The 26042-nt window shown below is 36.1% G+C and overlaps 5 protein-coding genes across 11 annotated transcripts; 2 read left to right on the forward strand and 3 right to left on the reverse strand.

Moving 5' to 3' along the window:
• Positions 1-150: 150 nt before the first annotated feature.
• Positions 151-6616, reverse strand: Fbl (pantothenate kinase 3 fbl). Of its 6 annotated transcripts, none has more exons than XM_071797807.1 (10): positions 6442-6616; positions 3962-4142; positions 2810-2988; positions 2543-2716; positions 2287-2454; positions 2137-2213; positions 1881-2057; positions 1649-1784; positions 1464-1577; positions 151-1369 (listed from the first exon to the last, which is right to left on the reverse strand). In XM_071797807.1, the coding sequence occupies exons 2-10, from the start codon at positions 4083-4085 to the stop codon at positions 1316-1318; spliced, it is 1203 nt and encodes a 400-aa protein (XP_071653908.1). In that variant the 5' UTR covers positions 4086-4142; positions 6442-6616; the 3' UTR covers positions 151-1315. The 6 variants fall into 6 exon arrangements, with proteins under 6 accessions (XP_071653908.1, XP_071653906.1, XP_071653904.1 ...); XM_071797805.1 differs by lacking the exon at positions 6442-6616 and adding an exon at positions 5878-6269; XM_071797803.1 differs by lacking the exon at positions 6442-6616 and adding an exon at positions 5229-5856.
• A 1741-nt stretch (positions 6617-8357) lies between these two features.
• On the forward strand, positions 8358-11468 carry LOC139809147 (man(5)GlcNAc(2)-PP-dolichol translocation protein RFT1). Its single transcript, XM_071771846.1, has 8 exons — positions 8358-8890; positions 9104-9306; positions 9535-9721; positions 9804-10088; positions 10158-10289; positions 10356-10487; positions 10567-11067; positions 11155-11468. Exons 1-8 carry the CDS (start codon positions 8834-8836, stop codon positions 11332-11334), a joined length of 1677 nt encoding a protein of 558 aa, XP_071627947.1. The 5' UTR covers positions 8358-8833; the 3' UTR covers positions 11335-11468.
• Positions 11469-11509: 41 nt separating this feature from the next.
• On the reverse strand, positions 11510-12522 carry Lamtor5 (Late endosomal/lysosomal adaptor, MAPK and MTOR activator 5). Its single transcript, XM_071771856.1, has 4 exons — positions 12316-12522; positions 12012-12073; positions 11781-11895; positions 11510-11709 (listed from the first exon to the last, which is right to left on the reverse strand). The coding sequence occupies exons 1-4, from the start codon at positions 12348-12350 to the stop codon at positions 11646-11648; spliced, it is 276 nt and encodes a 91-aa protein (XP_071627957.1). The 5' UTR covers positions 12351-12522; the 3' UTR covers positions 11510-11645.
• Positions 12523-12812: 290 nt separating this feature from the next.
• LOC139809146 (cytoplasmic aconitate hydratase) lies at positions 12813-23188 on the forward strand. Of its 2 annotated transcripts, none has more exons than XM_071771845.1 (15): positions 12813-13032; positions 13682-13774; positions 13847-14013; positions 14105-14250; positions 14509-14902; positions 15072-15243; positions 15357-15574; positions 19574-19733; positions 20277-20497; positions 20752-20908; positions 20992-21227; positions 21422-21558; positions 21641-21788; positions 22045-22211; positions 22425-23188. In XM_071771845.1, the coding sequence occupies exons 1-15, from the start codon at positions 13026-13028 to the stop codon at positions 22675-22677; spliced, it is 2676 nt and encodes an 891-aa protein (XP_071627946.1). In that variant the 5' UTR covers positions 12813-13025; the 3' UTR covers positions 22678-23188. The 2 variants fall into 2 exon arrangements, with proteins under 2 accessions (XP_071627946.1, XP_071627945.1); XM_071771844.1 differs by lacking the exon at positions 12813-13032 and adding an exon at positions 13045-13223.
• Positions 23064-25877, reverse strand: LOC139809151 (F-box/WD repeat-containing protein 4). Its single transcript, XM_071771854.1, has 7 exons — positions 25482-25877; positions 24912-25202; positions 24656-24803; positions 24402-24583; positions 24047-24175; positions 23838-23985; positions 23064-23749 (listed from the first exon to the last, which is right to left on the reverse strand). The coding sequence occupies exons 1-7, from the start codon at positions 25682-25684 to the stop codon at positions 23552-23554; spliced, it is 1299 nt and encodes a 432-aa protein (XP_071627955.1). The 5' UTR covers positions 25685-25877; the 3' UTR covers positions 23064-23551.
• Positions 25878-26042: the final 165 nt, after the last annotated feature.

Genomic DNA, 26042 nt, shown 5'->3' on the forward strand with positions numbered 1-26042 from the left:
ATATATAATACGATGACATATATTATTGAAATTAATATTCAAAAAATATTTACATATTATATGTTCAATACTTAAATTTACTCACAAAGTTTTATTTCTATTTGTGAATAACACGATGTAATGGGTATGGACATACATATACATTTTGCATTGTATATTAAAATGATATTTTATTAAAGTTTGTTTGGCATGTTTTCACAATACATTGCAACAGAAATAAGTTATTCGTTTGCATAAGGATACGTTTGTGGTAATGTCAAATTATTCGATAAATTACAAGTAATAACATATCGAAAGTTTTATCAATTGTTACATTTCAAATAGTTAAAATAGAAGATAAATATATATCACGATTATACTGTTTTCTAAAAAACAATATTTCTAAAATATTTACATTTTCTTTGCGATATAATGTCAGTTTTTTAATGATTTCGATCGCATTACTACATATTTCTCAGAAACAAGATTTAACGTTTGACACATCTTTGATAACTTGGAATATGTACTGCATCGTTTCATAATATCCTGACGGAAGCGTATATTTTGCATTACAATAGCTCACTGAATCGATAAAAAATTCTTAATTTATGCAATTGCCAGATGCGAATGAATAATGTTTCATTAGCAAGTTGCATTAATATTCAATAAAAAATTCGTATTAAAAATTTCATCTTATATAACACGCAATGCATTAATAACAAATATTAACAATTAAAGTAAAGTGCGAAAGTATTTACCGCTACAATGATTTTATTCCATTGTTACGAAAAAATGTGCAAGTGTAATAACGATTGCCATATTACTTATATACATAAAAACCTGTGCACATTTGTAGAAAAACTTTACAATATAAATTATGAGGTAGAACTAGTCTATATGCGGCATGTAACGAACATCGGAAGGAAAGGCAATCCTTAATCCCTTTGGATTGGTCCATTATTGATTCTACCTGCCGAGTATCAAATTTGTGCTCGTAATCGAACAATTATATCGAAATAACTACCCTCCGACCAAAAAAGAAAAGAACTATCTTGACACAATTATTTTTTCCTACATTAAAATAGTGATAAATTATACGATGACATTTTACAAATATATCCTTAATCTTATTGCTAAATATCAAGGTTTTTCCGTATTCTTATTATAATAAACGATTGTTCAATAGACAGTAGATTCATGAATAATTGAGAAAAATGTAACAAAAATAAATATAATTATGTTGAACAATCTTGCTCACTCGAGAAATGTTCTACGAAGTTGGTCATATGGAATGATGCATGTTGTATGACTGTTTCCCCGACATTTTCTATTGTGTTTAGCACGATTCGCCATTAAATTGTAATAGACATCCCACCGCGCCGAAATAACCCTGAAATCAAGACACAATACCCAGTGATACGTCTAGTCTGAATGGCCAGTTTGAGAAATTATTTTAAAATATGAGCTTTCAGTTAGATTTTTACTTCATGTTCCAAAAACAGGGCTTTCAAAGTTCCTTTGGACCAATAATCCATAGCATAGGCCAATAACTTCATTGCTATGGGATTTACCCTGAGAAAATTCCCTACAAATACGACCTGAAAACGAAAATTGTTACAAATGGCCAGTTTGAGAAATGATATGTAACATAAATTACATATATTATTACCCTCTCGATTTTTTCATTGCCAGCACACATACGCGCAATAGAACCAATATTATTCGTGATAGTAACAAGAGTTGCACGCGCCAAATCTTCCTTCGTGACGGTATTTCTGCGATCTTTAGAATTCATTTGTCCAAAACTAAGAACAATGAAATATAGAATAAGATAATTAAAAATCAAAATAAAGAAATTGCATCTTAGAATAGGAGTTAATTATTGTGTTTTACAATTGTACCTGCTTGCAACTAAATCTCCGGGAAGACCGAAACGACCATAACCGCCGCCGTAAATATCCTTAACCAATTTATCTACTGTTGTATTATCACCGCCTGTTGCTAATTCTATCGCCTCCTCAAAGGTATTACATCCAGTAAGCAGACAACATAATCCTAAGAACGTACCCCCACCTAAACTATAAGGAAAATGTTATACCGTTATTACTTGACGACAAATATCTTGCCACTACAAAATATAACACATGCGCAATTTACCTTGTTCCAGATATCCTTTTATAATTTTCTGACCCATACACAGCCAGTATGCTTACTCCAGAGCCTATATTAACGAGCTGCAAGATATAATCAATCAGTAACTCCTTCAGTCAAAAAAGCGCACAACGAAATATTTCTATATACACTTACCAAGAAAGGATATGGTTCAGAGAAGTCGTAGGGTACTTTTTGGCATTTGCTGTCATCGGTGGGATTCGACCAATAATAGCATTCATGTGGATTCGTAGTCTCTATATAGAGCATTCCGCGTATTAAACTATCTAATTCATCGAACTTTGCCAAGTTCATATTTACTTCCTGCCAGAGATATTTCGTAATATATTTTAACAATTATTCATGTCGCAATTATAATAAAACAGAAATCAATATACGCGATTTTCCCAACCTTTTTGAAATTATCTTCGAACTTAAAAGCACCACCACCAGTGGCGCAAACAGTAGTCACGAGATTGGCCATACCCTTTGATTTTGCTAGTGCTAAAAAATTTCCCATTTCGCTTGTGGGAAATCTAATAAAATGTAACGTTCCTCGTCTGCCTCTAATGCTGACGTTATTCATCTGAAACAATCGTTAAAATCAGCAATTATCAACAGGGGTCTACGTAACCAGTGAATTGCAGAAAGTACAAGTTAAATATTTAATAACGCTCACTTGTAAATGTGTATCACGATGACCAGTTTTTCCGTATGCTGAATTTTTGGTAAGGTATCGACGAATATTTTTTAACGTCTCAACTTCTGCGTCCGCCTCGTCTCGCGTTATATCTTTTGGCTCAAAGTACACTAATTTACACAATGTACCGCCTATATCCATCCCAAACCAAGGCATCGCTGTAACAACGATGTTACAATTAATATTTCATCTTGTAATTTGTATAAAAATATGATAATGTTAGAAATACATTTTTGTAAAAAAGATGCGATGATCACTAGCAATTAGAAAAGCACAATTTTGTAAAAATGTGCTATGTAAGATTAAATTTTTAGAATATGATTATTAATAGGCACGTCATGCAGAAAAATTGTGGCAACAAAATGTAAAGATATATGTACAGTAAGAGAATTTATCTAATTAAAAATGTTCTTTTAGCGACAATCAAGCAATAAGGATAACATTCTTGTCGCAAGCATTATCTACTTTGTTACGAATGTTACTTAGCTTAACAAAATTAAATTAGGAACAAAATTTGATACTTCTTTTATAGAAAAATCTAAGCGATGATATTCAGACCGATACAAGCCGGCAAGCGTAGATGTCTATACGATATAATAATTATTGTATATACAACTCTTCACAGTGTAAAGACGCAGTATTTCCAAATGCATATAGTCTTTCAAGTACAATATTTATAATATTAGACACAGTATTGGACATGATATTTCCAGTTCATAGTCTTTTCCAAGTACAAAATTCACAGTTTCATTAGTTTCAGTATTTTCGACCACTAATTTTCAGCTGAAGGTTGGCCATTAACTGATAAAGGTTAATCAGCCTTTCGCTAAAGTATATAGATTTAAATAAAGATTAAATTACCGATAAAATTATACTTGGAAACGATTATATTAAGGGATTTGAATTTTGAATATTTACACTCGTCAGCTTATATATTGATCTAGATACGTCATTGCTTAGTTGCTCATTTTGTATAGTCATTCTATCTTGATATACATAAAAAATTTGAAAAAAATTATAATAATCATGACATAAGATATAAAGTACTAAACACCACTTGAAAACTGATGTTGATGTAGCAAACATGGTATATAATAAAAAGTAAAAAATTGGCAATCTAAGCACACATACAATCCACTGACTCACAAGGAGATGAATGATTTTTCGCTTCTTTGGCCATGGTATTGCCAGCAGAGTATCCGTTGGACTGCATGTCTTTTGGAGTTAGATTATTCTTATGACTTTGCGGACTCATTGCTCAGAGTGAAACAGCTCGCTACGGACCCCTCTATTATGGTAAATAATATATTCCCTGAAAAAAGATACGTACATTTAAAAACAATTTTTTAAATATAATTTCAAGTAAGACGGTATCTCTGTCTCCAGTATCTCTTATATGTCCGACTTTGTGACATCATGTTTAAAATATCATGTAAATACGAGAGAGAGAGAGATTCCTTTAAATTTTTTTAAACACAGTCATATCTTTTTCAAAATCATCAAACGCAGAGAGCTTTGTAAACTTGCACGTGTAAAGAACTATTTTTAAGTCAAGAGTCAAAGATCAATTCCTTTTATTTGCGCACACAATGTGTGAGGTACGCACGTGCCCATACGTAGGCATATATTTACATAAGTAACGTCACATAAGTTCACGATATCATATGCACATTTTTATGCTCAAGTCGCTTTAACGTAATCCTGCTATTGTACGCTTGCTGATAATTGAATTAAAAACAAAAAATTTAATTCTATCTTTTATCATCACGTCGACTGCGAATGCTCATCACCAAATGTAATATCAGCAATATAAATAGTACTTTATCGCGCACATAAATTCAGTTTCTGTTATGACATTGAAAGCAACAAGTATATGATACTGCTGAAAGTTTACAATTCATGTTTTGATTACACGCGCGGATGAAAGAGCCCGGCGGCTTCTAAGCGCTCGTCGGCCCCACTGTCTTCAAACGATAACATATAACAGCACAAATGCGAAACATCACGTTATGTAAACGCGTACGATAAATGAGTAATTATCTAAGCGCGATCGATCTCTCCGCTTTCATGACATTGTTCCCATTTCGCAGAGAGCTCGCGTCAGCCACCTATTCCCAACTCTCACCGACCTATTGCCAATTTGCCAGCCGCGTCATACAAAGCGTCGATATTTTCGACTCGTTGATGCGGACGAGCTATTTTCGAGAGAACTTTGGTGATGCACGAGCAGCACGAGCTACATTCGGTTGACGACGACCACGCCAGCCGTCATGTCGTCGTCGTCGAACGTCACGTCGTCGACCCGAAAAATCGCGTCGGCGACGGGGAAGTGGGAACACGCGACGAGGAGCAACGGTCAGGCGTGACGTCTCACGCCAAGCCGGCGTGATACACTTACTCATCAGATTTTCACGAGAGCGTGGAGAGCGGCGCAAGTCACACACACCAACGACCGTCGTCGACCCGGACCGGACGCTCCCTTCTGTTCCGCTCGCACCGTCCGACTGTGCGCCGTGCGAGTCGACCGACGACGACGACGACGACGACTACACTGACTACAGCAGTCCGCTGCTGTATAAATAATACTGCGATAACTGTACAGCAAACGGGACGCCGACAGGAACGCTACTACGCGGAAACGCGGCGTCCGCCGCGATTGCTCGTACAGGGAATTCGATCTCGCCGTGCGCGCACCACCTCGATGGACACTGTAAAGGCTGCCATGCATGAAATAACTCTCCCGAGTTATGTAAAAGCGTGACGCCTAAGCTGATCTCGCTTAGATACGTTTTACTCCGACGTTTTACTCCGCTAAGCAATACGTAATGTCTCGTTAAACGTATCGCTACAGTTTAATCGCTTTTACGACCATTTTATGTCTCGTTTTGTGCGACGGCCCTTTCATGTGCACGATCTCGTTCTCTCGATGCGCGCTAAATCCTTCCGGATTCCATCGTTAGGGAATATATCCGTTGACTCGTCGTCTGCTTTTCCTTCTTCTACGAATATCCTTTCTAGTTTCTACGATCACTCCTTCACTCATTTACCTGAGATGATGGTTGCTTTGTGCCGTCCGGAAAACATTACGCGCCATGGTAGAATTGTAAAGAATGACTGAATGACGCGGTGGCGATCAGCTGATCGCGCGATTGACTTCTTTTTCTTCCTCTTCTAAAATGGATATCCGTCCTTGTTGTTAACGTTCTCGCGCAATTTCCTATCCCTTCTTCCTCGCCTAGTTTCTTGCCTTATTTTCCTCGCTGCATCGTTCACAGATCCTTGAAATTGCTCGATTGCATTTTATTAAACAGAAACTGCCACAATTATTTTCTTTCTCGGGAACTGGATTCGTAAAATTGCTTCCTCTTCTCTTTTTCTTTCCTTTATAAACTTATAATTGTCTCTTTTTTTAAACACACTCTCGCTTCTTGAATCATTTATCGACGCTTGATTGTTCGCAATTTTCTCACGAAAACTAAAAAAAGAAACTTGTTAAGTATACAATATTAATATTTCATTATTACGTGTGTTTATCACGTTTATGTAGATAGTATATAGTTATTTGGATTTTACTGACAATCTTTTATGTCTTACTATAATCGTATACCTACCACGTGCCGATTTCTGATCCAACCGCGTCCTTATCGTTTTATATCACTCGATATAATTGTCGATATCGCTCTGTCGTTCTCTGTTACTGCGACAATGCGCGAATTTCATTTCTGCGAGGTTTCAACAAGCGGTTTAGTTAATGCCAGTTGACTTTGATTCTACACCGTACCCCGTCGCAAAACCGTTTTTTATTTTGCGTAATATCCTGTTGCAAAAAAAAATATATATATATACTCGTTGATTAGCAATTTGCAATTTGTTATTTGGGCTTCAAACTAATCTTACTAATCGGTTTTCAAGCGATGTAAATGTAAATTGCTCAACCATCACGTTGCGACATGTATTACAGTGAATCGTAACGTTGCGCTTCATTTAAATATCCCGCACTCTCCCTCTTTCTCTCTCTTTTTTTGTGATAAAATAATAAATTGCACATAGACTTTGAACAAAAAAAAAAAGAGAATATAGGCTATAAGAGAAGTTGGTAGAAGACGTTCAGCAAGCGAGAGAATGGGTCGATATAATTTCACGAGATAATTTTTCCTTGGAAAAATATTCTGCAAGCTTGCAACAACAATGATGACTTGCAACGACTTCTCGTCGTTAATCAACGCGCGTTGCAGATGAAGCAGTAAAAATTCATCATTGTGACATATATATTCACATCATTCATTTACGTCTTTACGTGATCGCTTATAAACGAAGATAATAGTCGTCGAAGACAAGAATATATTCTTGTTTTGCAAGACAAGCAAGACAAGAATATATTTCTATTCTATAGAATCCAAAGTGACAAAAAACAAAACGTACGTTTACCAAATTGTAAAATTGTAGGATCTAATTAGAAATTCTTAATCTGGGGATCGATCATGTATCTTTTTTCCCCTAGGACGGAAACGTGAAAAGTGAAAAGTTTATCTCTTTCTATTCGACACCGATAGAAAGAGATAGTTACATGAAACTTTTCACGTTTCCGCTCCAGGGAAAAAGTTACATGATCGCTACCCTGATGTTATAAAGAGAAATCTAGATGCACTTCAATTTACTCAATGAACAATTTACTCATTTGTTGATTTGTTCTCTTCAGAATTTTGTTATCCCTGATGGGCACTCCTATTGACTCAAAGAATAAGGATTATAGTATCATCCACTTTAGAAATTACTGAAATCCACCAACCCCTCAAGAGACCCTCAAGGACAACCTAAAACTTCGATTAACTTAATTGGTAAATTGGTAAATTAATTCATCGAAATTGCTTTAGACAATATATATTATTTCTAACTACATAATTCGTCGTCCTTGACCTAATCTTTCTTTCCATATGTTGAGCAACAAAAAATTGATAAATTATCCATATTAACGAAATAATACCGCTGCTATTCAATGAAGTTAATCACCGGTTAAGCTAGTCGACAGAATTGCTTACAGCACATTGCAATTTCTAATTATTACAATTCATATCGTTCTTGATCTGATCTTTTTTTCCATACATTAAGCAGCAAAAAAAATTAATAAATTATCCGTGTTATCGAAATAGTACAGCTATTATTTAAGTTAATCACCAATTAATTAAGTTAATCGACAGAATTATTATTACAAAATTTCCAACTGTGCAACTCCTCGTCCCTAATCTTTCTTTCCATATTAAACAAAAAGTAAATAAATCTATCCATGTTAAGTAGTACCTAACTAAAGAATTAATAAAGGAGAATTAATCATCGATTAAATTAGTCGAAGTTTGGTTGTCGTCCTCAATCGGCGACGAAGGTCAGTTTACATCAGTTTACATGACGCTTCTCTTCGCTACGTAGCGAAAAATAGTATCATGTAAACTACGCATCATAACGTGGAAACGTCGGTGGAAGAACACAGGTGTGCGGTGTGCCCATGCGCACATATTTCTAACAGCCAATGGGAAGAACCTTCATCTATGCAAACGAAGGGATCGACGGATCGACGACACGTATCGTTGTACAAAACTGAGAAGAGATGATCGGCGAACGTGGTGAGACGTGGTCCAGTCGTGGTCGTGTTCGACGGTGTTCGAACACGTGTTTTGTCCTGAATAAATTTTTGAAGATTGCTGATGCAATCTGCAATCACGATTTCCACTCGGACTTCCAGTAATTTCCACTCAGATTCCGCTACGCAATCAGTGATTCAGACTGTTAAACAAACAGTGGCAAATCTGGTCGTATTGTCTGCTGAAAAGCGGCAGGAGCCAATATAAAAATAGGAAGAAGAAGAAAGAAGAAGTGGTTCTGGTTGTCCTCGCGGTCGTAATCTTCTCACATAACCTTACCTAACCTCTCGGGAAAGAGGTTGACGTTTCTCCACGTCTCCCGGCGAGAATCTCGAGATATTCATGTTTCTGTCGGATCGGCCTGAAAATGCCGAGTATCCTGAAGAGCAGTCTGGAGAACGCTTCGTTCAGCATCATATTTCAGGTACGCTGATAAAACCTGGATACCTCCTGCAAACGCTGGAGAGTTCCGAAGCTCCCTCAATGGATCACGCTGTACTTGCACCAAATTCCCCTTCACGATATTCCAAATACATCGTTCGTTTTAATCTATAAGTTGAGAGGCACCTGCTTCCGTGTATATCAGCAGATGCCAACATCGTGCAGGACTTCTCTCAGAAAGACTCTTCTTCCACAGATATTCTTTCGCTGCATCACATTTGTCCTGAACGCATTTGTTGTCCGTCATGTTGGCCTGGCCGTCCTAGGTGTCATTAACGTGAGATTACTCCTACTGGAATCTACGATACTGTTCCTATCGCGGGAGCCATTTGTGAAAGCATGTCTGACTAACACCGCGGAGCACAATTGGGCCCAAGTTGTAAATCTACTCTGGCTGACGTTAGTTCACCATGCACACAATAATCAAACTTCTCAGAAGCTAAACCGACTAAGTCTCTTTATATAAATTATAAAAAACAAAGAAAATTGATGAAGTTGTAAAACTAATCAGACGGTATATTGAAATTAGAAAATTTAGCCCCCAAAAAATGGAGTCAATCAGTTTGGCTTCTGAGAGACTCAATTATTTTCCTTTAACAAAATTATATAGATTAATTAACGCTCTAGAGTACCTATATGCGTTGTGATGTCCTTCCTATGTGGATACGGTTTGCTGTTTGTGCTCTCCACCACAGAGGCGTTACCACCGTACTACACGTTTGCAGTTTGGGCAGTTGGACTGTCGTGTATCATAGAACTGTCTTCCTTAGTCGTTGAATTAGTCGCCAGCGCATTTCTCTTCGTTAGGCTTAAAGTAAGGCAATGGAAACGATAGATACGTAAGACCCTCGAGAGATAGGTGTTTCAACTGTCATGACTCATGTTGGTTCTTTCAGATAATTCTGGACACGATCAAGATCGTTATTCGCACTATGACGTTTGTCCCGCTAATATTATATCAGCCGGAGAACGCGTTGCTTGCGTTCGGCATTGCTCAGCTTGTTGCGGCAGTATTTTACACAACGAGCCATTATGCGTATTTTCATCATCACATCAAGAACCTGAACAAATGTTCACAGAAACGAAGAATGTCTTTGAAAGACAGTAGCGACGAATATGTGATAAGGGAGTTTCCCTTTCGCGCTATAAAAGACTTTTTGCCCGGGCAGCTAGAAAATAACGTATGTATTAAATACGATTGCATTGCTACATCATCGTCCTATAAGAACAGTACAACAGTTGCTTTGTAGGATTTGTATCTCGATAAGAAGTTAACTGATCTCACATTGAGCTTCTTTGGGCAAGGAATATTGAAGTATTTTTTGACGGAAGGCGAAAGATTGATCATGACTATAATGCCAGTATTGACGTTCACAGAACAGGTTTGTGTTTAATATGTACCGCGATATCGTCATCGCGCTAACTCCTCATTCCTCTCTTTCTTTAAGGGTGTGTACGAGATTGTGAACAATATGGGTTCGTTAGCTGCTAGATTTATTTTCCGTCCAATCGAGGACAGTGGATATTTTTACTTCACGCAGATGGTGAAAAGGGATGAAACGATACCCGATCAGAATCCAGTGAGTGTCCGTTGCACCCTTCCTATAAAATTTTATGTACATATTTATAAACTATGAGATTAATAGCAATGTGTTTCAGGCTAAGGTGCAAGAGAGCGTGAATGTATTGACACGTTTGTGCTCTGTCGTTACATGTATCGGTCTGGTTGTCCTAGTATTCGGTCAGTCCTACTCCAGCTTGTTGCTCTGGTTGTACGGTGGCTCGAAGCTGACTTTACCCTTACCCGTTCTCTTACTAAGGGCGCATTGCCTCGCCGTGTTACTGTTGGGAATCAACGGCGTGACCGAATGCTATTCTAACGCGACGGCCGACAGTGCGACCATAAACAAAAGCAACTTGATCATGATCTACCAGTCGATCGCGTTCTTGGGCGCATCGTATTTGTTCGTCATCTGGTTTGGCCCGGTCGGCTTTATCTTCGGTAACTGCGTGAATATGAGCCTGAGAATCATACACTCGGCGAAATTCATCAATAAGAGATACCAGGACACGGTATATCGTCCATTACGCGGACTGGTGCCAAAGCCCATATTCTCCACGTGTCTTCTCGTCGCGGCGTTCGTCACCAATTTGTCACACGTAAAGTATCCTCGATGTGTTTTCATTATACGTATGTGTATGCGCTAAGATCGCACAGCGTTAAGGTAATCTCTTTCGCTATTCCAGACTTACTTATTCCCGGCTGCAAAAGCATGGCATCTAGTGATTGGTATAGTAATGTTTATAATTGTACTTGGGTCTTGGATATATGAAAATCACTGGATATATGAATTAATCAACCTTGCCACAAGCAAATTGTATGATTGGTATGAAAGAAGACAGACCAAACAGAAGAAGAGCGACTGATCCTAAACCCTCATATAAATTATTTTTTTGTCAATTATTTTATTTATGATTTATGATATAAATCAACTACAGATTCATTGTAAGATCTTGTAAAATGTTATAATATCATGTATAAACAGTTATTTTTTCTACAACTAGTTGAGATTGCTTATAAATTCCTACACGTTGAAAGCCATTCTTGCACATTAAAATGTTTTCTTTTATTAACAACTTGGATACACTTAATACCTAAATGATAAAATATTTTTGTAGAAAAGACATCGTATTTTGCATATAAATAAGTTTTAGCCGTGTATACAACAGTGATTATCTCAAGTCGATAAATCTTTATATATAGCACCAACTACAGGTTCCTGACGAAGTATAATACACTGCCTGAAATTCAGTGAAGCAAGTTTTTGTTTTGGGCTTAGAAATATCGCAAAACTGCTCGACATTCCGCTTACCTATTATCATTTTGAAGCGATATAATCGGCGATCCGGATTTTGGCTCCAGTTTCGCGACTAGATCCGCTATGGCTGCTACCAAACCAGCACTGTCGCTCGATGCGTCACCCTTAACTGCAAAAGTTCATTTATTAATTCTATGCTGTTTTCGTAGCGCATGACTTTCGTGCCTGTAGCTTCCTCGTAAGGTCTATAATTTTTTCTCATTTGCATCTTTGACGACTTATTACCTGCTAGACAGAGACCAGCGTGGTCGGCCAAGATGCAGCCAATAACACCTTCCTTGTCATACCTAAAGGATACAATAATACGTTATAACTTTGTGTATATATACAAGACTGTTGATCACAAGATTAGAACAAGATAGGTGTAACGTGCATGAAAGACAGCAACTGACACGCAATTGTACCAAGTAATATCAAGTAATATTCGTAAAATAATATTCAATATAATAATTATTACGTGACAAAGCTTGAAAAACGTTAAACACAGCTCTCACGCTGTGAAAAATCATTTCCTAACCACAACACTTACGTGTCGTCCAACGTTTTCACCAAATTTCGTTCCATCCTCGACGCTCGCTGGACCGAGATCGACACGACAGAGCCAGCAGTTTCCGCAAGAAATTAATTCGAAAGAAGGAAGAAGGACCAACGAAGTGTTATCAGTTATCACGCGAACGTCGCTTGAAGTTTACGTTTACGTCGCTCACGTCACTGTGGTGGTGTGACAGATCGTGATACATTAGATACATATATCGCGCCACACACACACACGCACGCATATGTGTACGTACCACACCACGTGACGTGCCCCATGTACCGAGAGTCCAATAACGAATTCATTTACGCGGTAATTGAACTTTGCCCTTCCTCTCGCGCGTAATTGTATCGCGCGAGGGGATCAGGCGATTATGCATCGAATTAACTCGAGGGAGGTGTCGCATTACGCAACCCGACGAGTTTTGTCTCGCGCTCCGTTTCGTTTCTCTCCTCTTTTCATCCTCTTCGCGCCCCTGCATCGATTCGAGAGATTCGAGAGCATCGAGTTCGAGAGGATCCGCAGAATCGCCTCGCATCTCGCGTTTGCGCAACGCCGCCGCGACGAAAAATCATCTGGGAACCCGTGGAACCGGGGGGGGAACTCTTGTCGTACCGCGAACGCCGGTGTTTCTGAGACACTCGGTATAAGCCGCTATATACCTATGGCGCAACGGGGCCGACGTGACTTGTTCAGTGACAATCATGGCTGGTAAGTGGAGAGATCCGTACCTGTTCGTTGCTGTTATTACATTGCAAAAACAAACGTAAACAATTGAAGACGACGAATTTGGTCATCGCGGTCTCGTTGCGTCAGATCGATTTGTCCCTGTGAAAAATATTAATTCGCACGTCCCGTAATAGTATCCGAATTTAAAGGAATTAAACACATGGGTGTTCTAAGTGAGAAACATATATAAGTTGCAACATATAAAAACGTTCGGAGTTTAAAGAAGCTTATTTTTATATACTTAGTACATATCGATATAAACACGAGGAGTATCGTAAAAATGTTATAGTTTTTTAAATATTCTTCGCCACGTGAATTTAGGCACGGTTATTTTAACTGATGACAAAAATTGCAACGTGCAAAAAAAGATTTCAAAGTTCACTTCAGAATTACAGTCTCCTAAGTATTTATTTATTCGACATTTTCACAAATTTCGTAATTCGAAAGGCAATATTTAAATTTAAGAGAAAATAGAAAATTTTAAAATAATTTTATTTTACCTTTTGATATCAAATTTCATAAATTTTTTGTTTTACCGTGATAAAAATGTAGAATTTATATACTTTGTTCTTGTATACATGTTCTTTTTAATTTATAATGAAGGTAAACTAAATAATTTTTTTTATTTTAGGAATAAATCCTTATAAGGGTCTACTAAAGTCCATCAAAATTGGATTGAAGGAGTGCCAATATTACGACATCGGAAGTTTTGGCACAAATTACGGTAAATATTTTATTTGTCATTAATTTTATATCCAGTGAATAAATCTATGTATATTTGATTTCTAACTTGCAGACAGACTACCATTTTCCATCAGAGTTCTCTTGGAAAGTGCCGTGCGCAATTGTGACAATTTCCAAATAACAAAGGCAGATGTTGAGAAAATTTTGGATTGGGAAAATAATCAAACCCATCAAGATGGGGTCGAAGTGGCCTTTAAGCCAGCGAGAGTCATACTGCAGGTAAAGAAATCCCTTCTAAATTTCTGTATTTTATCAATTTTAATCGTGTGCAAAAAAATATACTTATTGCTATTTATTAAATTACGAACAGGACTTCACTGGAGTACCAGCAGTCGTGGATTTTGCTGCGATGAGAGATGCTGTGAAGAGACTCGGCGGAGATCCTGATAAAATTAATCCAGTCTGCCCAGCGGACCTCGTAATCGATCATTCGATTCAGGCTGATTTTACGAGGAGGTACAGTTCATTGCTTTAGCAAGCATGTTTTGATAATAGAGTTAAAGGTTATCATATCATAAACTGAAAGATTTTAATATTGCTGCAATGTTACATGAGCAAGAGAAAAAAATTTTACGTAATATGCTTGATAACATTTGTAAAACAGAGATCCGAATAAACTGCAAGTCTTGTTTTTACTTTTGTATTATACATTGCCAGATAATCTGATAATTTATAAATTTATATATAAATCTGACTATCATGCGTGTGTTTCAGCAATGATGCCCTAAAAAAGAATGAGGATCTTGAATTTGAGAGAAACAAGGAACGTTTCATGTTTCTCAAATGGGGTGCAAAGACGTTTAAAAACATGTTAATTGTACCTCCCGGAAGCGGTATCGTGCATCAAGTGAATTTAGAGTATCTAGCGAGAGTGGTATTTGATTCGGACAACCTTCTGTATCCCGACAGTGTAGTTGGCACTGATTCTCATACTACCATGGTCAATGGCCTGGGTGTACTCGGATGGGGAGTTGGCGGTATCGAAGCAGAGGCTGTTATGCTTGGTCAAGCGATTTCTATGTTAATACCAAAAGTCGTGGGATACAAATTGGACGGTGTATTAAATCAATATGCCACATCTACAGATCTTGTTCTAACTATTACAAAGGTAAGAGTTTTTTTCATCAAAGTAATTTATATATAGGTATTTTATATAATTTTTATAAATACAATTTTACTTATTTTTTTAATTAATAAAGTTCACGCAACAGAATATATATTTATATATAATACTAAAAAGTATCAATTATATAAGCTTATATTTTACACATTGATAGAATCTTCGACAAATCGGAGTGGTTGGAAAATTTGTCGAATTCTACGGACCAGGCGTAGCGCAACTAAGTATTGCGGATCGTGCCACTATTTCTAATATGTGCCCAGAATATGGTGCAACCGTGGGCTTCTTTGCAGTAGATCAACAAAGTTTAGCATATCTCAAGCAAACAGGTAAAATTTTTTTTACTATTAATTATATATTTTTGTAAATCTTTTTCCCAATATATGATTACTTTTAAAATATCTTCTATGATATATAAATATATTTTTCTGCTATACTTTAGGTCGAACCGAGGAACACATTGATAAGATTGAGAAGTACCTTAGAAGCGTACGCATGCTGAGGAATTTTGATGACCCGAGCCAAGATCCAGTCTTCTCCGAAGTGGTCACTTTGGATTTGAGCACTGTAGTTTCCAGTGTCAGCGGACCGAAGAGACCTCACGACAGAGTTTCAGTATCCGACATGCAAATAGATTTCAGGAATTGTCTTGTAAACAAGGTTGGTGGCTTTTAACATATCTACATGAAATAGATTGTGCTCACGAGTAAATCTATTTCATTTCTGATATACTCCGTATTTCGTTATTTAATAAGATGCATGATAATGCTAATTATATTGATGCATTATACATACAGCACTTATAACAATAATGATAAATTTAAAATGCTAATGTGAGCGCTCTAGGAAAGATGATTATTTAGTACATACAAGGGACGAATATTACCCAGTGACTATACAGTGCAAGTCAAACTGGATTATATCCATCTCATGCTGTACCGCTGTTCTGCCAACTATAGAGCTAAAGCCAATTTGATCCTATTTTTTCTAAAAAGCATGCATGATACTTTCTTGCTAGAAAATAAGAGCACATGAGCAAAAATGAGAATAATCGACAGAGAACTAGGTAACTTATTACTGTGATATGATTATCTTGCATTAACATATCACAATAAAAGTCCCTTTGGACTCTGCGACTGAAAGTTATTTAATTTTACAACAATCTGCAGTATTATGTGAATTTAATGGAATCAAAAGCATGTTTTTTTAGAAAACGCCAGCGGTTTTTAGTCTATAATAGAGATACTCTGATATGTTAACGCCGTGGTAAAACAAACTTGATAGAAATATATATTATATTTCACATGCATTAGTGACATTAAATTGCTGCGAAAAGCTGTCCGTTATCGTAGATATGTGATCGTCGACGATGTCCCATGTTGCTGTGTCTCGAACATCTTTCCTTTGCTGATCTAGCTTTATGATATTTCGATTCGACATATAGTTAGATCACCAAAGATAAATGAACGAGGCGCAAAGTGATTTTTCAGACGATATATCTTGCCATTAAAGACGAGTATATGATCTAGTCACAAATTCTCACTTGTGGTACCAGTCACATACTCGACTCTAACAACAATACTTAAGAGAGCGATGTGCATATGCATTCTAAACGCCAGAAGTATAGGGATTTGACATTGGATGCAATCATCACCCGGTGAAGTTTTTATTACTACCTTACCGGATACGATCGCATCCAACAACGTAATCCTCTGTGCAATGTCGATACCAGTTGAATCCATGAATCCTATTCAATTTTCTGAATATTAAAAAAAAAATTTCTTTATTTTAAATGTTGGAAAGAGATTTAGGAACTTCAACTACTTAAGGACTATTTTAGCTATTCAGATTATTTCAGGAAAACTGAAAACAACTACACCTATTGGATATTTCTTCAAATATTCAAAGCTGTTATCGCACATGTGACAAAGCTTCAGACAGATATTTAAAAATTATACATACACAAATGGATACTCACAATAATTATTCGTTGGTTAATGTTTCCAATGATCGCGTCGAGATCTTTTCGTCTTTGAAACCATAGAACACAGTCCCGACAAACTATAATTTTTACGACATAGCTTTATCAGCAAAAGTTAGATGAAGAGAACCGCACTGAAAAAGAATTCGATACTTGGGTTTACTCGTTGCTTATTGTATAGCAACGGTAATCAAAAATTATGATCTAACAAATTCGAAGATTATGTTTCATGACTCTCACAACACTGCATACTGGATTGCTGTTGAGTACGTTTTCGGTGCAAATAGCGAGACTGCAGAGAACTTCAGTAAATATACGAAAAGCATACGAAACACAAAAATCTGTTTATCACGCGAATATTATATTTAACTCGCGGTCACATCGAGAAAGTCGCGGTCTTAATCCGACAGACGAAACGCGACGAATGATCGCTCAACGGACGGAAACAATACGTGTTTAAGAACATACCGATCGATTTCTATTCGAAATGTTCAACATTGGCGTCGCGTTACCTGGCCTATGACAGGCACAAGGACATTTGCCGAAGAAACTCATCCACGTGAATCATAAAGCTAACGCTCCTTCCGCGTGAAATTCAATTCCTCTTCGATTGAGATTGATATTGAAGAGCGCTAAGATATGCTTGTATAGTCTCAATGAAATATACGTAAATATGTTCGTATAAATCCAAAAATTTTAGATTAAACACATGTCAAATGATAATGGATTCTAAATTTTTGATCAATTTAGAGTCGACTTTTCTATAACGAAAATTTCGAACTTTATTAAATTTAAGAAAGTTTACAAAATGACAAGTAATCGTGATATTTTCGACAATATCTTCAAGATAAAAATGTTCTAATAATAATAATCTAATGTTCTAATAATTCTAATAATTTTAATAATATTATTCACTGTTTGTATTAGTGTTTTAATTATTTGAAAGATTAAAACTTTATTTCTTTATTTCATATAACTTTAAGACGATGCTTTAAAGCTTACTATATTAGCAGCCTAGAAATATATTATTACTCTCATTATATACTTTAATTTATTTTTGTCTATAGAAAGGATTAGAATTCACAATTTAATCATTAACGTCACTGCATCATTATTGCTTTATATAATAGAAAAGGTAAGGCTTTATCTAAAATAAACAAAATTAATAAACGTGTCACATTATCTTATTTCGAAAATTCCGATTACTATGCGTCATCTTCCCATAAATCTTCATAGAAGTCTCTCTGAGTAATTGCACTGTCAGATTATTGCTTGAAATTTTCAATATTTATAACATTTATCGTTATTTATTTGGTATTCAACAGCCGCCGATAAATATCTGTGAGCTGTTGAACACATTAATCTCTTATTCTTCAGAACGCAGGAGAATGCGAGTGTGGCACTTAACAATTTATGAAGAAAGAAATAATTCTTACGCACATACCACTGATCGATCGATCCGTCCGCCTCGTCGGAGAAGACAAGAGTCTTTGGTCATACTTCGCATAAGTTCTGGAAGACGTATTCAGAGCTCGCGCTGAAATTGCTGATACAACATCCTACTACATTCGTTTTGCAAAGCTCACACATTTCATTGCAAATGAGCCATCGTTTTGTCGTGCATGCTGGTATAGAAAGAGCTCGGATTTCCCATCGAGACACGGTGCTTAGGGTCTGGAAAGGGATATCTCTTATGTTTACGGAAAACGATGGAAAATTTTGTTTAAAGGGGACTCTTTGATTGAATTAATATTAATATTCCATTGGAACCTATACTTCGAATTTTAATATTAATATAATAGCAAATGATTATGTGTCACTATATTAGTGGCCAATATGTTAAAAGAAGTATTTACATATCTTCTGTTTAGCACATTTCGATCGCGATTAATCAAGTCAAGTACTTTTTCAAAGTATTTTTGCAAAATAGAAATAATGTGAAATAATTAAATACTTATAAAATTAAAATAAATATGACGCATGTTCCTATCATTATGGATATTTCTTAGTTTTTTATCTTTATTATATAATCTTATTATTTTACATTTATCTTTTCTTCAATATCTAATAAGGTATAACTTGTTTATCACTTTTTTCGTGTAAAAATACTTGTCATCGCTGGATTGTCATTATTGGATTGTGCACGCGTAAGGTGAACACGAGGTCGTAGACCTCGTGATTGCTTAAAGATCGTTGCCAGTTCGCATTGCTTCTTCAGCATATCGTGTATCGGGCAATGAATTTCGTCATGCCACTCGACGCATTAATAAACCTGCCAAATTTGTGGGACAACAAATATAAATGCAGATGGCTTGAAATAATAAATCACGTAAAAAGAATCTGCACGATTCTTTTTACGTCCTTAGCTTATAATTAATTTGCGAATTTTCTGGCTTCTCAAAAGAGATACTATATACGAGGAAGAATATTAAATGCTGATTTGAAACTTCTACATTTTGCAATATTCGTTCAAGCATGTGATAACTCACTTATTAAAATCTAATCCACTCCAATCGTTTTCTTTTTGTTCGCATTAAAAGCGCGTTAAATTGAGACAGAGAGATGTTTGGTCTTTTCTTTTGTTTCTGAACATTTCTGAACATTTCTTTACGTTTAGATTTAATCAGTATTGATCACTAATGAACTTTCTCATAATGGAATTGTGATTTTCATTACAGATAGGCTTCAAAGGTTACGGTTTAACCCCAGCGAAGGTGGATACTGTAGGGAAGTTTAAATACGAAGGAAAAGAATACGAATTGAAACATGGCTCGGTAGTCATCGCGGCTATTACCAGTTGTACGAATACCAGCAACCCTAGCGTTATGCTTGGAGCAGGTATGTTATGAATTTTGTCAGAAATGTCTAATTGTTACATAACGTTTATCATTTATTATATTGATACAAAGGATTTACCGAAGGACGCGAAATAGAATTGGTTTATTAGCGCTACTTTGAAGATCTAAAATCGTCAACTTTTGCTGACGCATTACAAATTCTCAGATTTTAAAAGCGCAGTTAAAATTTTAAATAGAATTGAAAACGAAACGAATTGAAACAGAACGAATTTTTTAGATGCTTTGAAGTAATTATTATTAAGATAGTCATTAATGGCTTTAACATTTGTGTATGCCTAAGAAAAACTTGCTTCATACTTTGAAATTTAGATTAGAATGATAAGAAGTACATAATTGAAGAGATAGTAAAATAACATTTAGTTTTTTATTATCATTTTTTATCGTTAATGTGAAATTTCATTAGCAACACTATTATTTAATCGTGAAAGAATATAAAGCATAGTTCTATAAAAATTAAATGTAAGATGTTAAATGTTGCGAATGTACCCAACTTTTGCGTATGATACGCTACTTTGATATACAGGCCTTCTTGCTAAAAAGGCAGTGGAAGTTGGCTTGAGTGTCGAGCCGTATATAAAAACATCATTGTCACCTGGTTCCGGAGTCGTTACTTATTATCTTCAGGAAAGCGGTGTGATTCCGTATCTGACAAAGTTAGGATTCGACATCGTGGGTTACGGATGTATGACCTGTATCGGAAACAGCGGCCCACTTCCTGACGCTATAGTCGAGACTATTGAAAAGGTAGAGGAATTGATTTTGCATTTGAATTCTACTTGACATTTCTTCAATGTTTTTTCAGTTTTTGCCAAAAAATAGAAACAATTCAATAAATTATCGATATACGAAATGAACAAAATCACGTTTAAAAATTATAAATTTCACAAAACTCATAATCTAATTAACTGATTAAACGATTTCGTTTTTCCTTTATAAGCATTAATATCTTTGCATACAAAGCAATGCTTGTCATTAAACATCTTGCGTGTTGCTTGTAGAATGAACTCGTTTGCTGTGGCGTTCTGTCAGGCAATAGAAACTTTGAAGGCAGAGTCCATCCGAATACCCGAGCGAATTACTTAGCGTCCCCGCTTCTGGTTATAGCTTATGCTATTGCCGGTACTGTGAACTTTGACTTTGAGAAGCAGCCATTGGGTAAGACGTAGAATCCTCTTCGTTCGTTGGATTTATAGAGATGCATAAAACATAATTTACACGATGTATCCGTTATTTTCAAGGTCACAAAGCCGATGGGAGTCCAATATTTTTGCAAGATATCTGGCCGACCAGAGCGGAAATTCAAGCTGTTGAGCAGAAATACGTCATTCCAGCCATGTTCAAAGAAGTCTACAGTAAAATCGAGCATGGTAGCGGCAGTTGGGCAAGTTTGGTAGCACCTGAGGGCAAGCTGTACCCGTGGGACGTTAATTCTACGTACATCAAAAACCCACCCTATTTCGACAACTTATATAAGGTCATTAGAGTGATGTATAATCTATTGCACACTAAATACTTTAAACATTTGAGCTTTCTTCAAAATTTTTTTTAGAATACAAAAGAAATTTTAATTTAATTTTTTTCCAATCTTAATATTAGCTTTTACTTCTTGAAAATTATGTCATTTGGGATATTAGTCATTTCTCTATTTGTGAAAAATAAATTTTACAGGAGTTGCCTCCAATAAAATCAGTCACTAAAGCGCGAGTGCTTGTAAATCTTGGAGATTCCGTTACGACCGATCATATTAGCCCGGCGGGCAGTATCGCGCGTAATTCGCCAGCAGCGAGATATCTAGCTAATCGAGGGTGAGTTTGACATCAATGGAAATTATAGAGACAACGCACGCAAACTGGCCGAATTCTTGACTGTGACGATCTTCGTTTCCAGCTTGACGCCGAAAGATTTTAATTCTTATGGCTCGCGCAGAGGAAACGACGCCGTGATGGCACGGGGCACATTCGCTAACATTCGTCTCGTGAATAAATTCATTGGTAAAGCGGGACCACGAACAATTTACATTCCAACTAATGAAGAGGTACGTGTTTTCTTTCTTGTTCTACCCATTGATTTTTCACCACGTATAGCTTCACGATTTAACTTATAATATTCGTTTACTATTAATTCACTTCAATTCTCGTCACGGATCAACGTCATACGTATATGTTTTGCATTTTCTTTTATGTATAATTTAAACATACCGAATGAAATTGCTTAAAAATATTATCTGTAATGAACAGTTTTTAAAATATACATTGATAGCGAACATATTAATAATAATTGGTTGAATTTAGATGGACGTATTCGACGCGGCCGAGAGATACGTGAAAGATGGGACGCCTCTGATCGCTCTGGTTGGTAAGGAATACGGATCCGGATCTTCCAGAGATTGGGCCGCCAAAGGACCATATCTACTCGGTATTCGAGCAGTCATAGCAGAGTCGTATGAAAGAATACACAGGCAAGTCCTTTTCAAAATATTATTTATTTTCGATCCATTGAATTGTAAAATAAGTTTCTTTTAAAAAAGATTTAGTTAAAAGTTAACTTGTTTAAAGTAAATAATTTTGAATAAAAAGTATGCAGTTTTTTTTTTTTTTTTCAAGAAATCTAATTTACATTTGCTTTTATTTAACACGCACCTCTATATTTAAATTTATTTATTTCTTCACAGATCTAACCTTGTGGGTATGGGCATTGTCCCACTACAGTATCTTCCTGGGGAAAACGCAGAGTCCTTAGGATTAACAGGTTATGAGCAATACGATGTTGCGATTCCCCCGAATTGCCAACCTGGAGAAAAGATCACTGTGAACACGGACAACGGCAAGAAATTCGAGGTGATTGCACGATTTGATACGGAAGTTGACTTGACTTACTTTAAACACGGCGGTATTCTCAATTACATGATTCGTACGATGCTTTGATGAGTGATTTAAAAAAAAAGAATCTAAATGATCTTAGAAGATTACTTAATGAGATACTTAATATTGGTTTTGGGATATAAGATGTATCTCTTTCAAACGAGATTGAGTTTTAAATATGAAGAGAATGTAAAGGAAATGTAGAGTAAAGCTGTATTGTATGCAGGCGCTATCGTAGTAAATGTCTATTTCTTTCATCTAAATTGATTAACATGGCATTTGCAATATTCGTGTATAGCACGCCATCAATTAACATATTTATTTCATAACATTTCAAATTTTTGTTATCTAAGTTTGTAACTGCACTGTAATTTTACAGTGGAAGTAGTCCAAAGTTAAATAAAGCGTTTCTTATTAGTAGATTAAATCTTTGCCGTTGTTCGAAAAAATTGTTTTTTTTTGTATTTTATAATCGTTATATATCTTACATATATGTATGGGAAACCTATATCGTCTTCGCTTTTATGTATGCATCGCAATAATAATAAATTGCTGCAATATTGTTGCAATACAATTGACTTTCTTTATTATACAGATACAGATTACTCTTAATTATATATCAATATGTTTAAGGTGTGAATCTAGAAAAAAAATGCCATACGAATACGAATTATTCACATACATAAATTACTATGAGGTATTGGCATATAATTATATACAGTACAATAACTGCAATTGTATCATTACAGTTTATACATAAGGTAATGTAATAAAGTAATAAAGTAATGTGTCGCTGTTTTTACAAGAAGCATTATTTTTATACAAGGTACATTACATTATCTCAGGATTGGATTTCGTTCTTCATGTTTTTAATCCCTTCTCTTCACAATTAAACTTCTATCATGAAACGTTTGGTTTGTACTGTTCCTGCAGGTGTTCAATAATCCATAAGCATACGATCGCGTTTATTCAGTGGAATGTACATCGCCTTGTAATCAAACTTCTGATGTAAACGGCCAGAGAAGTTTAATTCGATCACGTGTTTATCCGTAGCGCAGTACAGATGTGTGTTATCAAATTGTATAGAATAGATCGGGCTGCGTCGAGATGATTCTCGCATATTCACGTAATACAGCTAGAAATAATGAAAAGAAGTCTGTCATGAATCATGAACAACTTATCTTATAATGTACACAAAGCGCGTATATCAGTTTGATATGAACCTGAACGAAATCAGTCTTCCTTTGATCCCACAGAACGGCTAAGCAATTATACTGCGTTCCTGTTACCATGGTATACCGATGGTCGGATGAAATACAATATAATGATGCATCGGTTGGATCCACCCATTTAGAGACACATCTTTCAGTTCTGAAAGAAATCACAAGTGCTAATGTTACATAAAGCTGACTGAACAGTCGAGATAAATTACCTCAAATCCCATTTTCGGATGTACGTATCATAGCCACAAGTGAGCAAAGTGTTGGGATCGTCCCATACCATGTCTAATATCCCAGCGCCGTGTCGCCACTTATGCCGCATTGTATCGATGTCTGTGTGACTGAAATTTCTCCATTAGCTTGTTGCAAATGATTCGATACGTATTAAAGCCTATCTGATATATCATCAGATCATAGACCTTCCCAGGTAGCATTAATGTCTAAAAGACATCGTAAAGATGTCTTTAAGATGCCAGAAATCTTAAAGATGTCTTTATGATGTCTTTTAGACATTAATTGCTACCTGGGTTATGGCGATCGAGTAATTAATTACAATATTACGCATACCTTTCGATATCAATTACATGTAGTGGTGGGATGTCCTGAGTAGTTCCAGCTGAGCCAACGGCAAATTTTACTCCCGTAGGATCAACTGAGAGCGATCGCACTTTATCCCTTAGATTTACACAGGTCTCACTTACGTTGTAAACATTTCTTTCAGACGTATCCATATCTGGATGTCTTTGTATCTAAACAGAAATGAATCTTGCATGATACATTGTCATCGTACGCATCAGATAGCAGATTTTTTTAAACTTTACCTTTATTGTACCACTTTCTAAACCTGCAATAACATTTTCCGAGGTGGCATCTATAGCATTGACGGAAGAATCATTGTTCAGTAACAGTTTTACAATGCAACATTTGTTTTTGCCATACCTCTTTAAAAAGTAGCTTATAGCGCCATTCCTGTGGAGGGTTTTTGATGACGTATTGAAACGATTATATGATAGAAATAAAAAATAATGAAGATACAAATACAATTATAACTAAATATATATATATATATATACGTACGTATAGCCACATATGACGAAGTCTTTCCAAGGAACAAATTTGCAGATGTCACCTCCTGTGTAGATTTCTCCTGTATAATGGTTGTTGCCATATGTGCTATCTTTCATTGTTCCTTTGCGGCCAAAGCCAAGAAGCTCATTGCCGCCGCACCACCAGAGTATGTCGTTTGTCAATCTCAGCCACGGCATCAGCTTTGTTTTCTGCGTAAATACCATTTCCTTTCTGTATATTCCATACTGCCATTTTTGTGATACGAAACATGTTGAACGTGGGGGCAATATTGTATTACATCTGGAAAAAAAACAAGCGGTTATCAATTTTTGTTTCACTATTCCATGTATTTGATTCTTTCACATATACATAAAATTATCAAAAGAGAATAACATTCTTCCAAAATTACAAAATTTGTAAATATTGAAACGTCTCGTGGATATACACATTAGATACACAGCAATAAATATAGATGATATCGTTATTTTATCGCGATACTAAAGTTACTTTTCTGCAGCCAATTTGCTTCGTTTAAGAGAAATTCCAGAAGTTTAAGCTCGAGTACAATCTGTAACGTACCTCTCACGAAATCTTTCCGACATTTGATTTGTGACGAGAAATTGTTTGCGTTTCTTGATCCAGGTCATGTCCGTGCGCACGAGGTCGTAAAATCGGCTACACACCTCGCTGAGCCGCAACAAATCATGTTCATTGCAATGATCGAAGATCAATAGCAACACATCGTTCGGCAGAGTATCCAGACGCATGGTATTTGTCGTCATCTTCCTAACCTGTTGACACCCGTTCTAACCTGTTCTAACCACTGAAGGCACTGAGGCACTGATAACTGATACATACACTTCCAGCTTCTAGCATGTTCCAAGTTCCAACAGGTCCAGCGCGTTTATCACGTGATTCAACCGCGTTGATGTTAAAAATATTGAATTCAGCCGATTCAGCGTGCTTCTAATCCCTGTAAGTACTTTTGCATTACCCATAATATAACCGAATGTAAGATTATGTAAGATTACCCTGGTGGAAAAATGTCTCAGAATTTTTTTTATTATTAATCAAAATTTTTATAGAAATTAAATTTAAACTTTCTTATCAGAACGCTCAGAATTTTTCATAGGAATTGGA

This window comes from Temnothorax longispinosus, chromosome 2, assembly GCF_030848805.1.
Source record: "Temnothorax longispinosus isolate EJ_2023e chromosome 2, Tlon_JGU_v1, whole genome shotgun sequence".
NCBI lineage: Eukaryota > Metazoa > Arthropoda > Insecta > Hymenoptera > Formicidae > Temnothorax > Temnothorax longispinosus.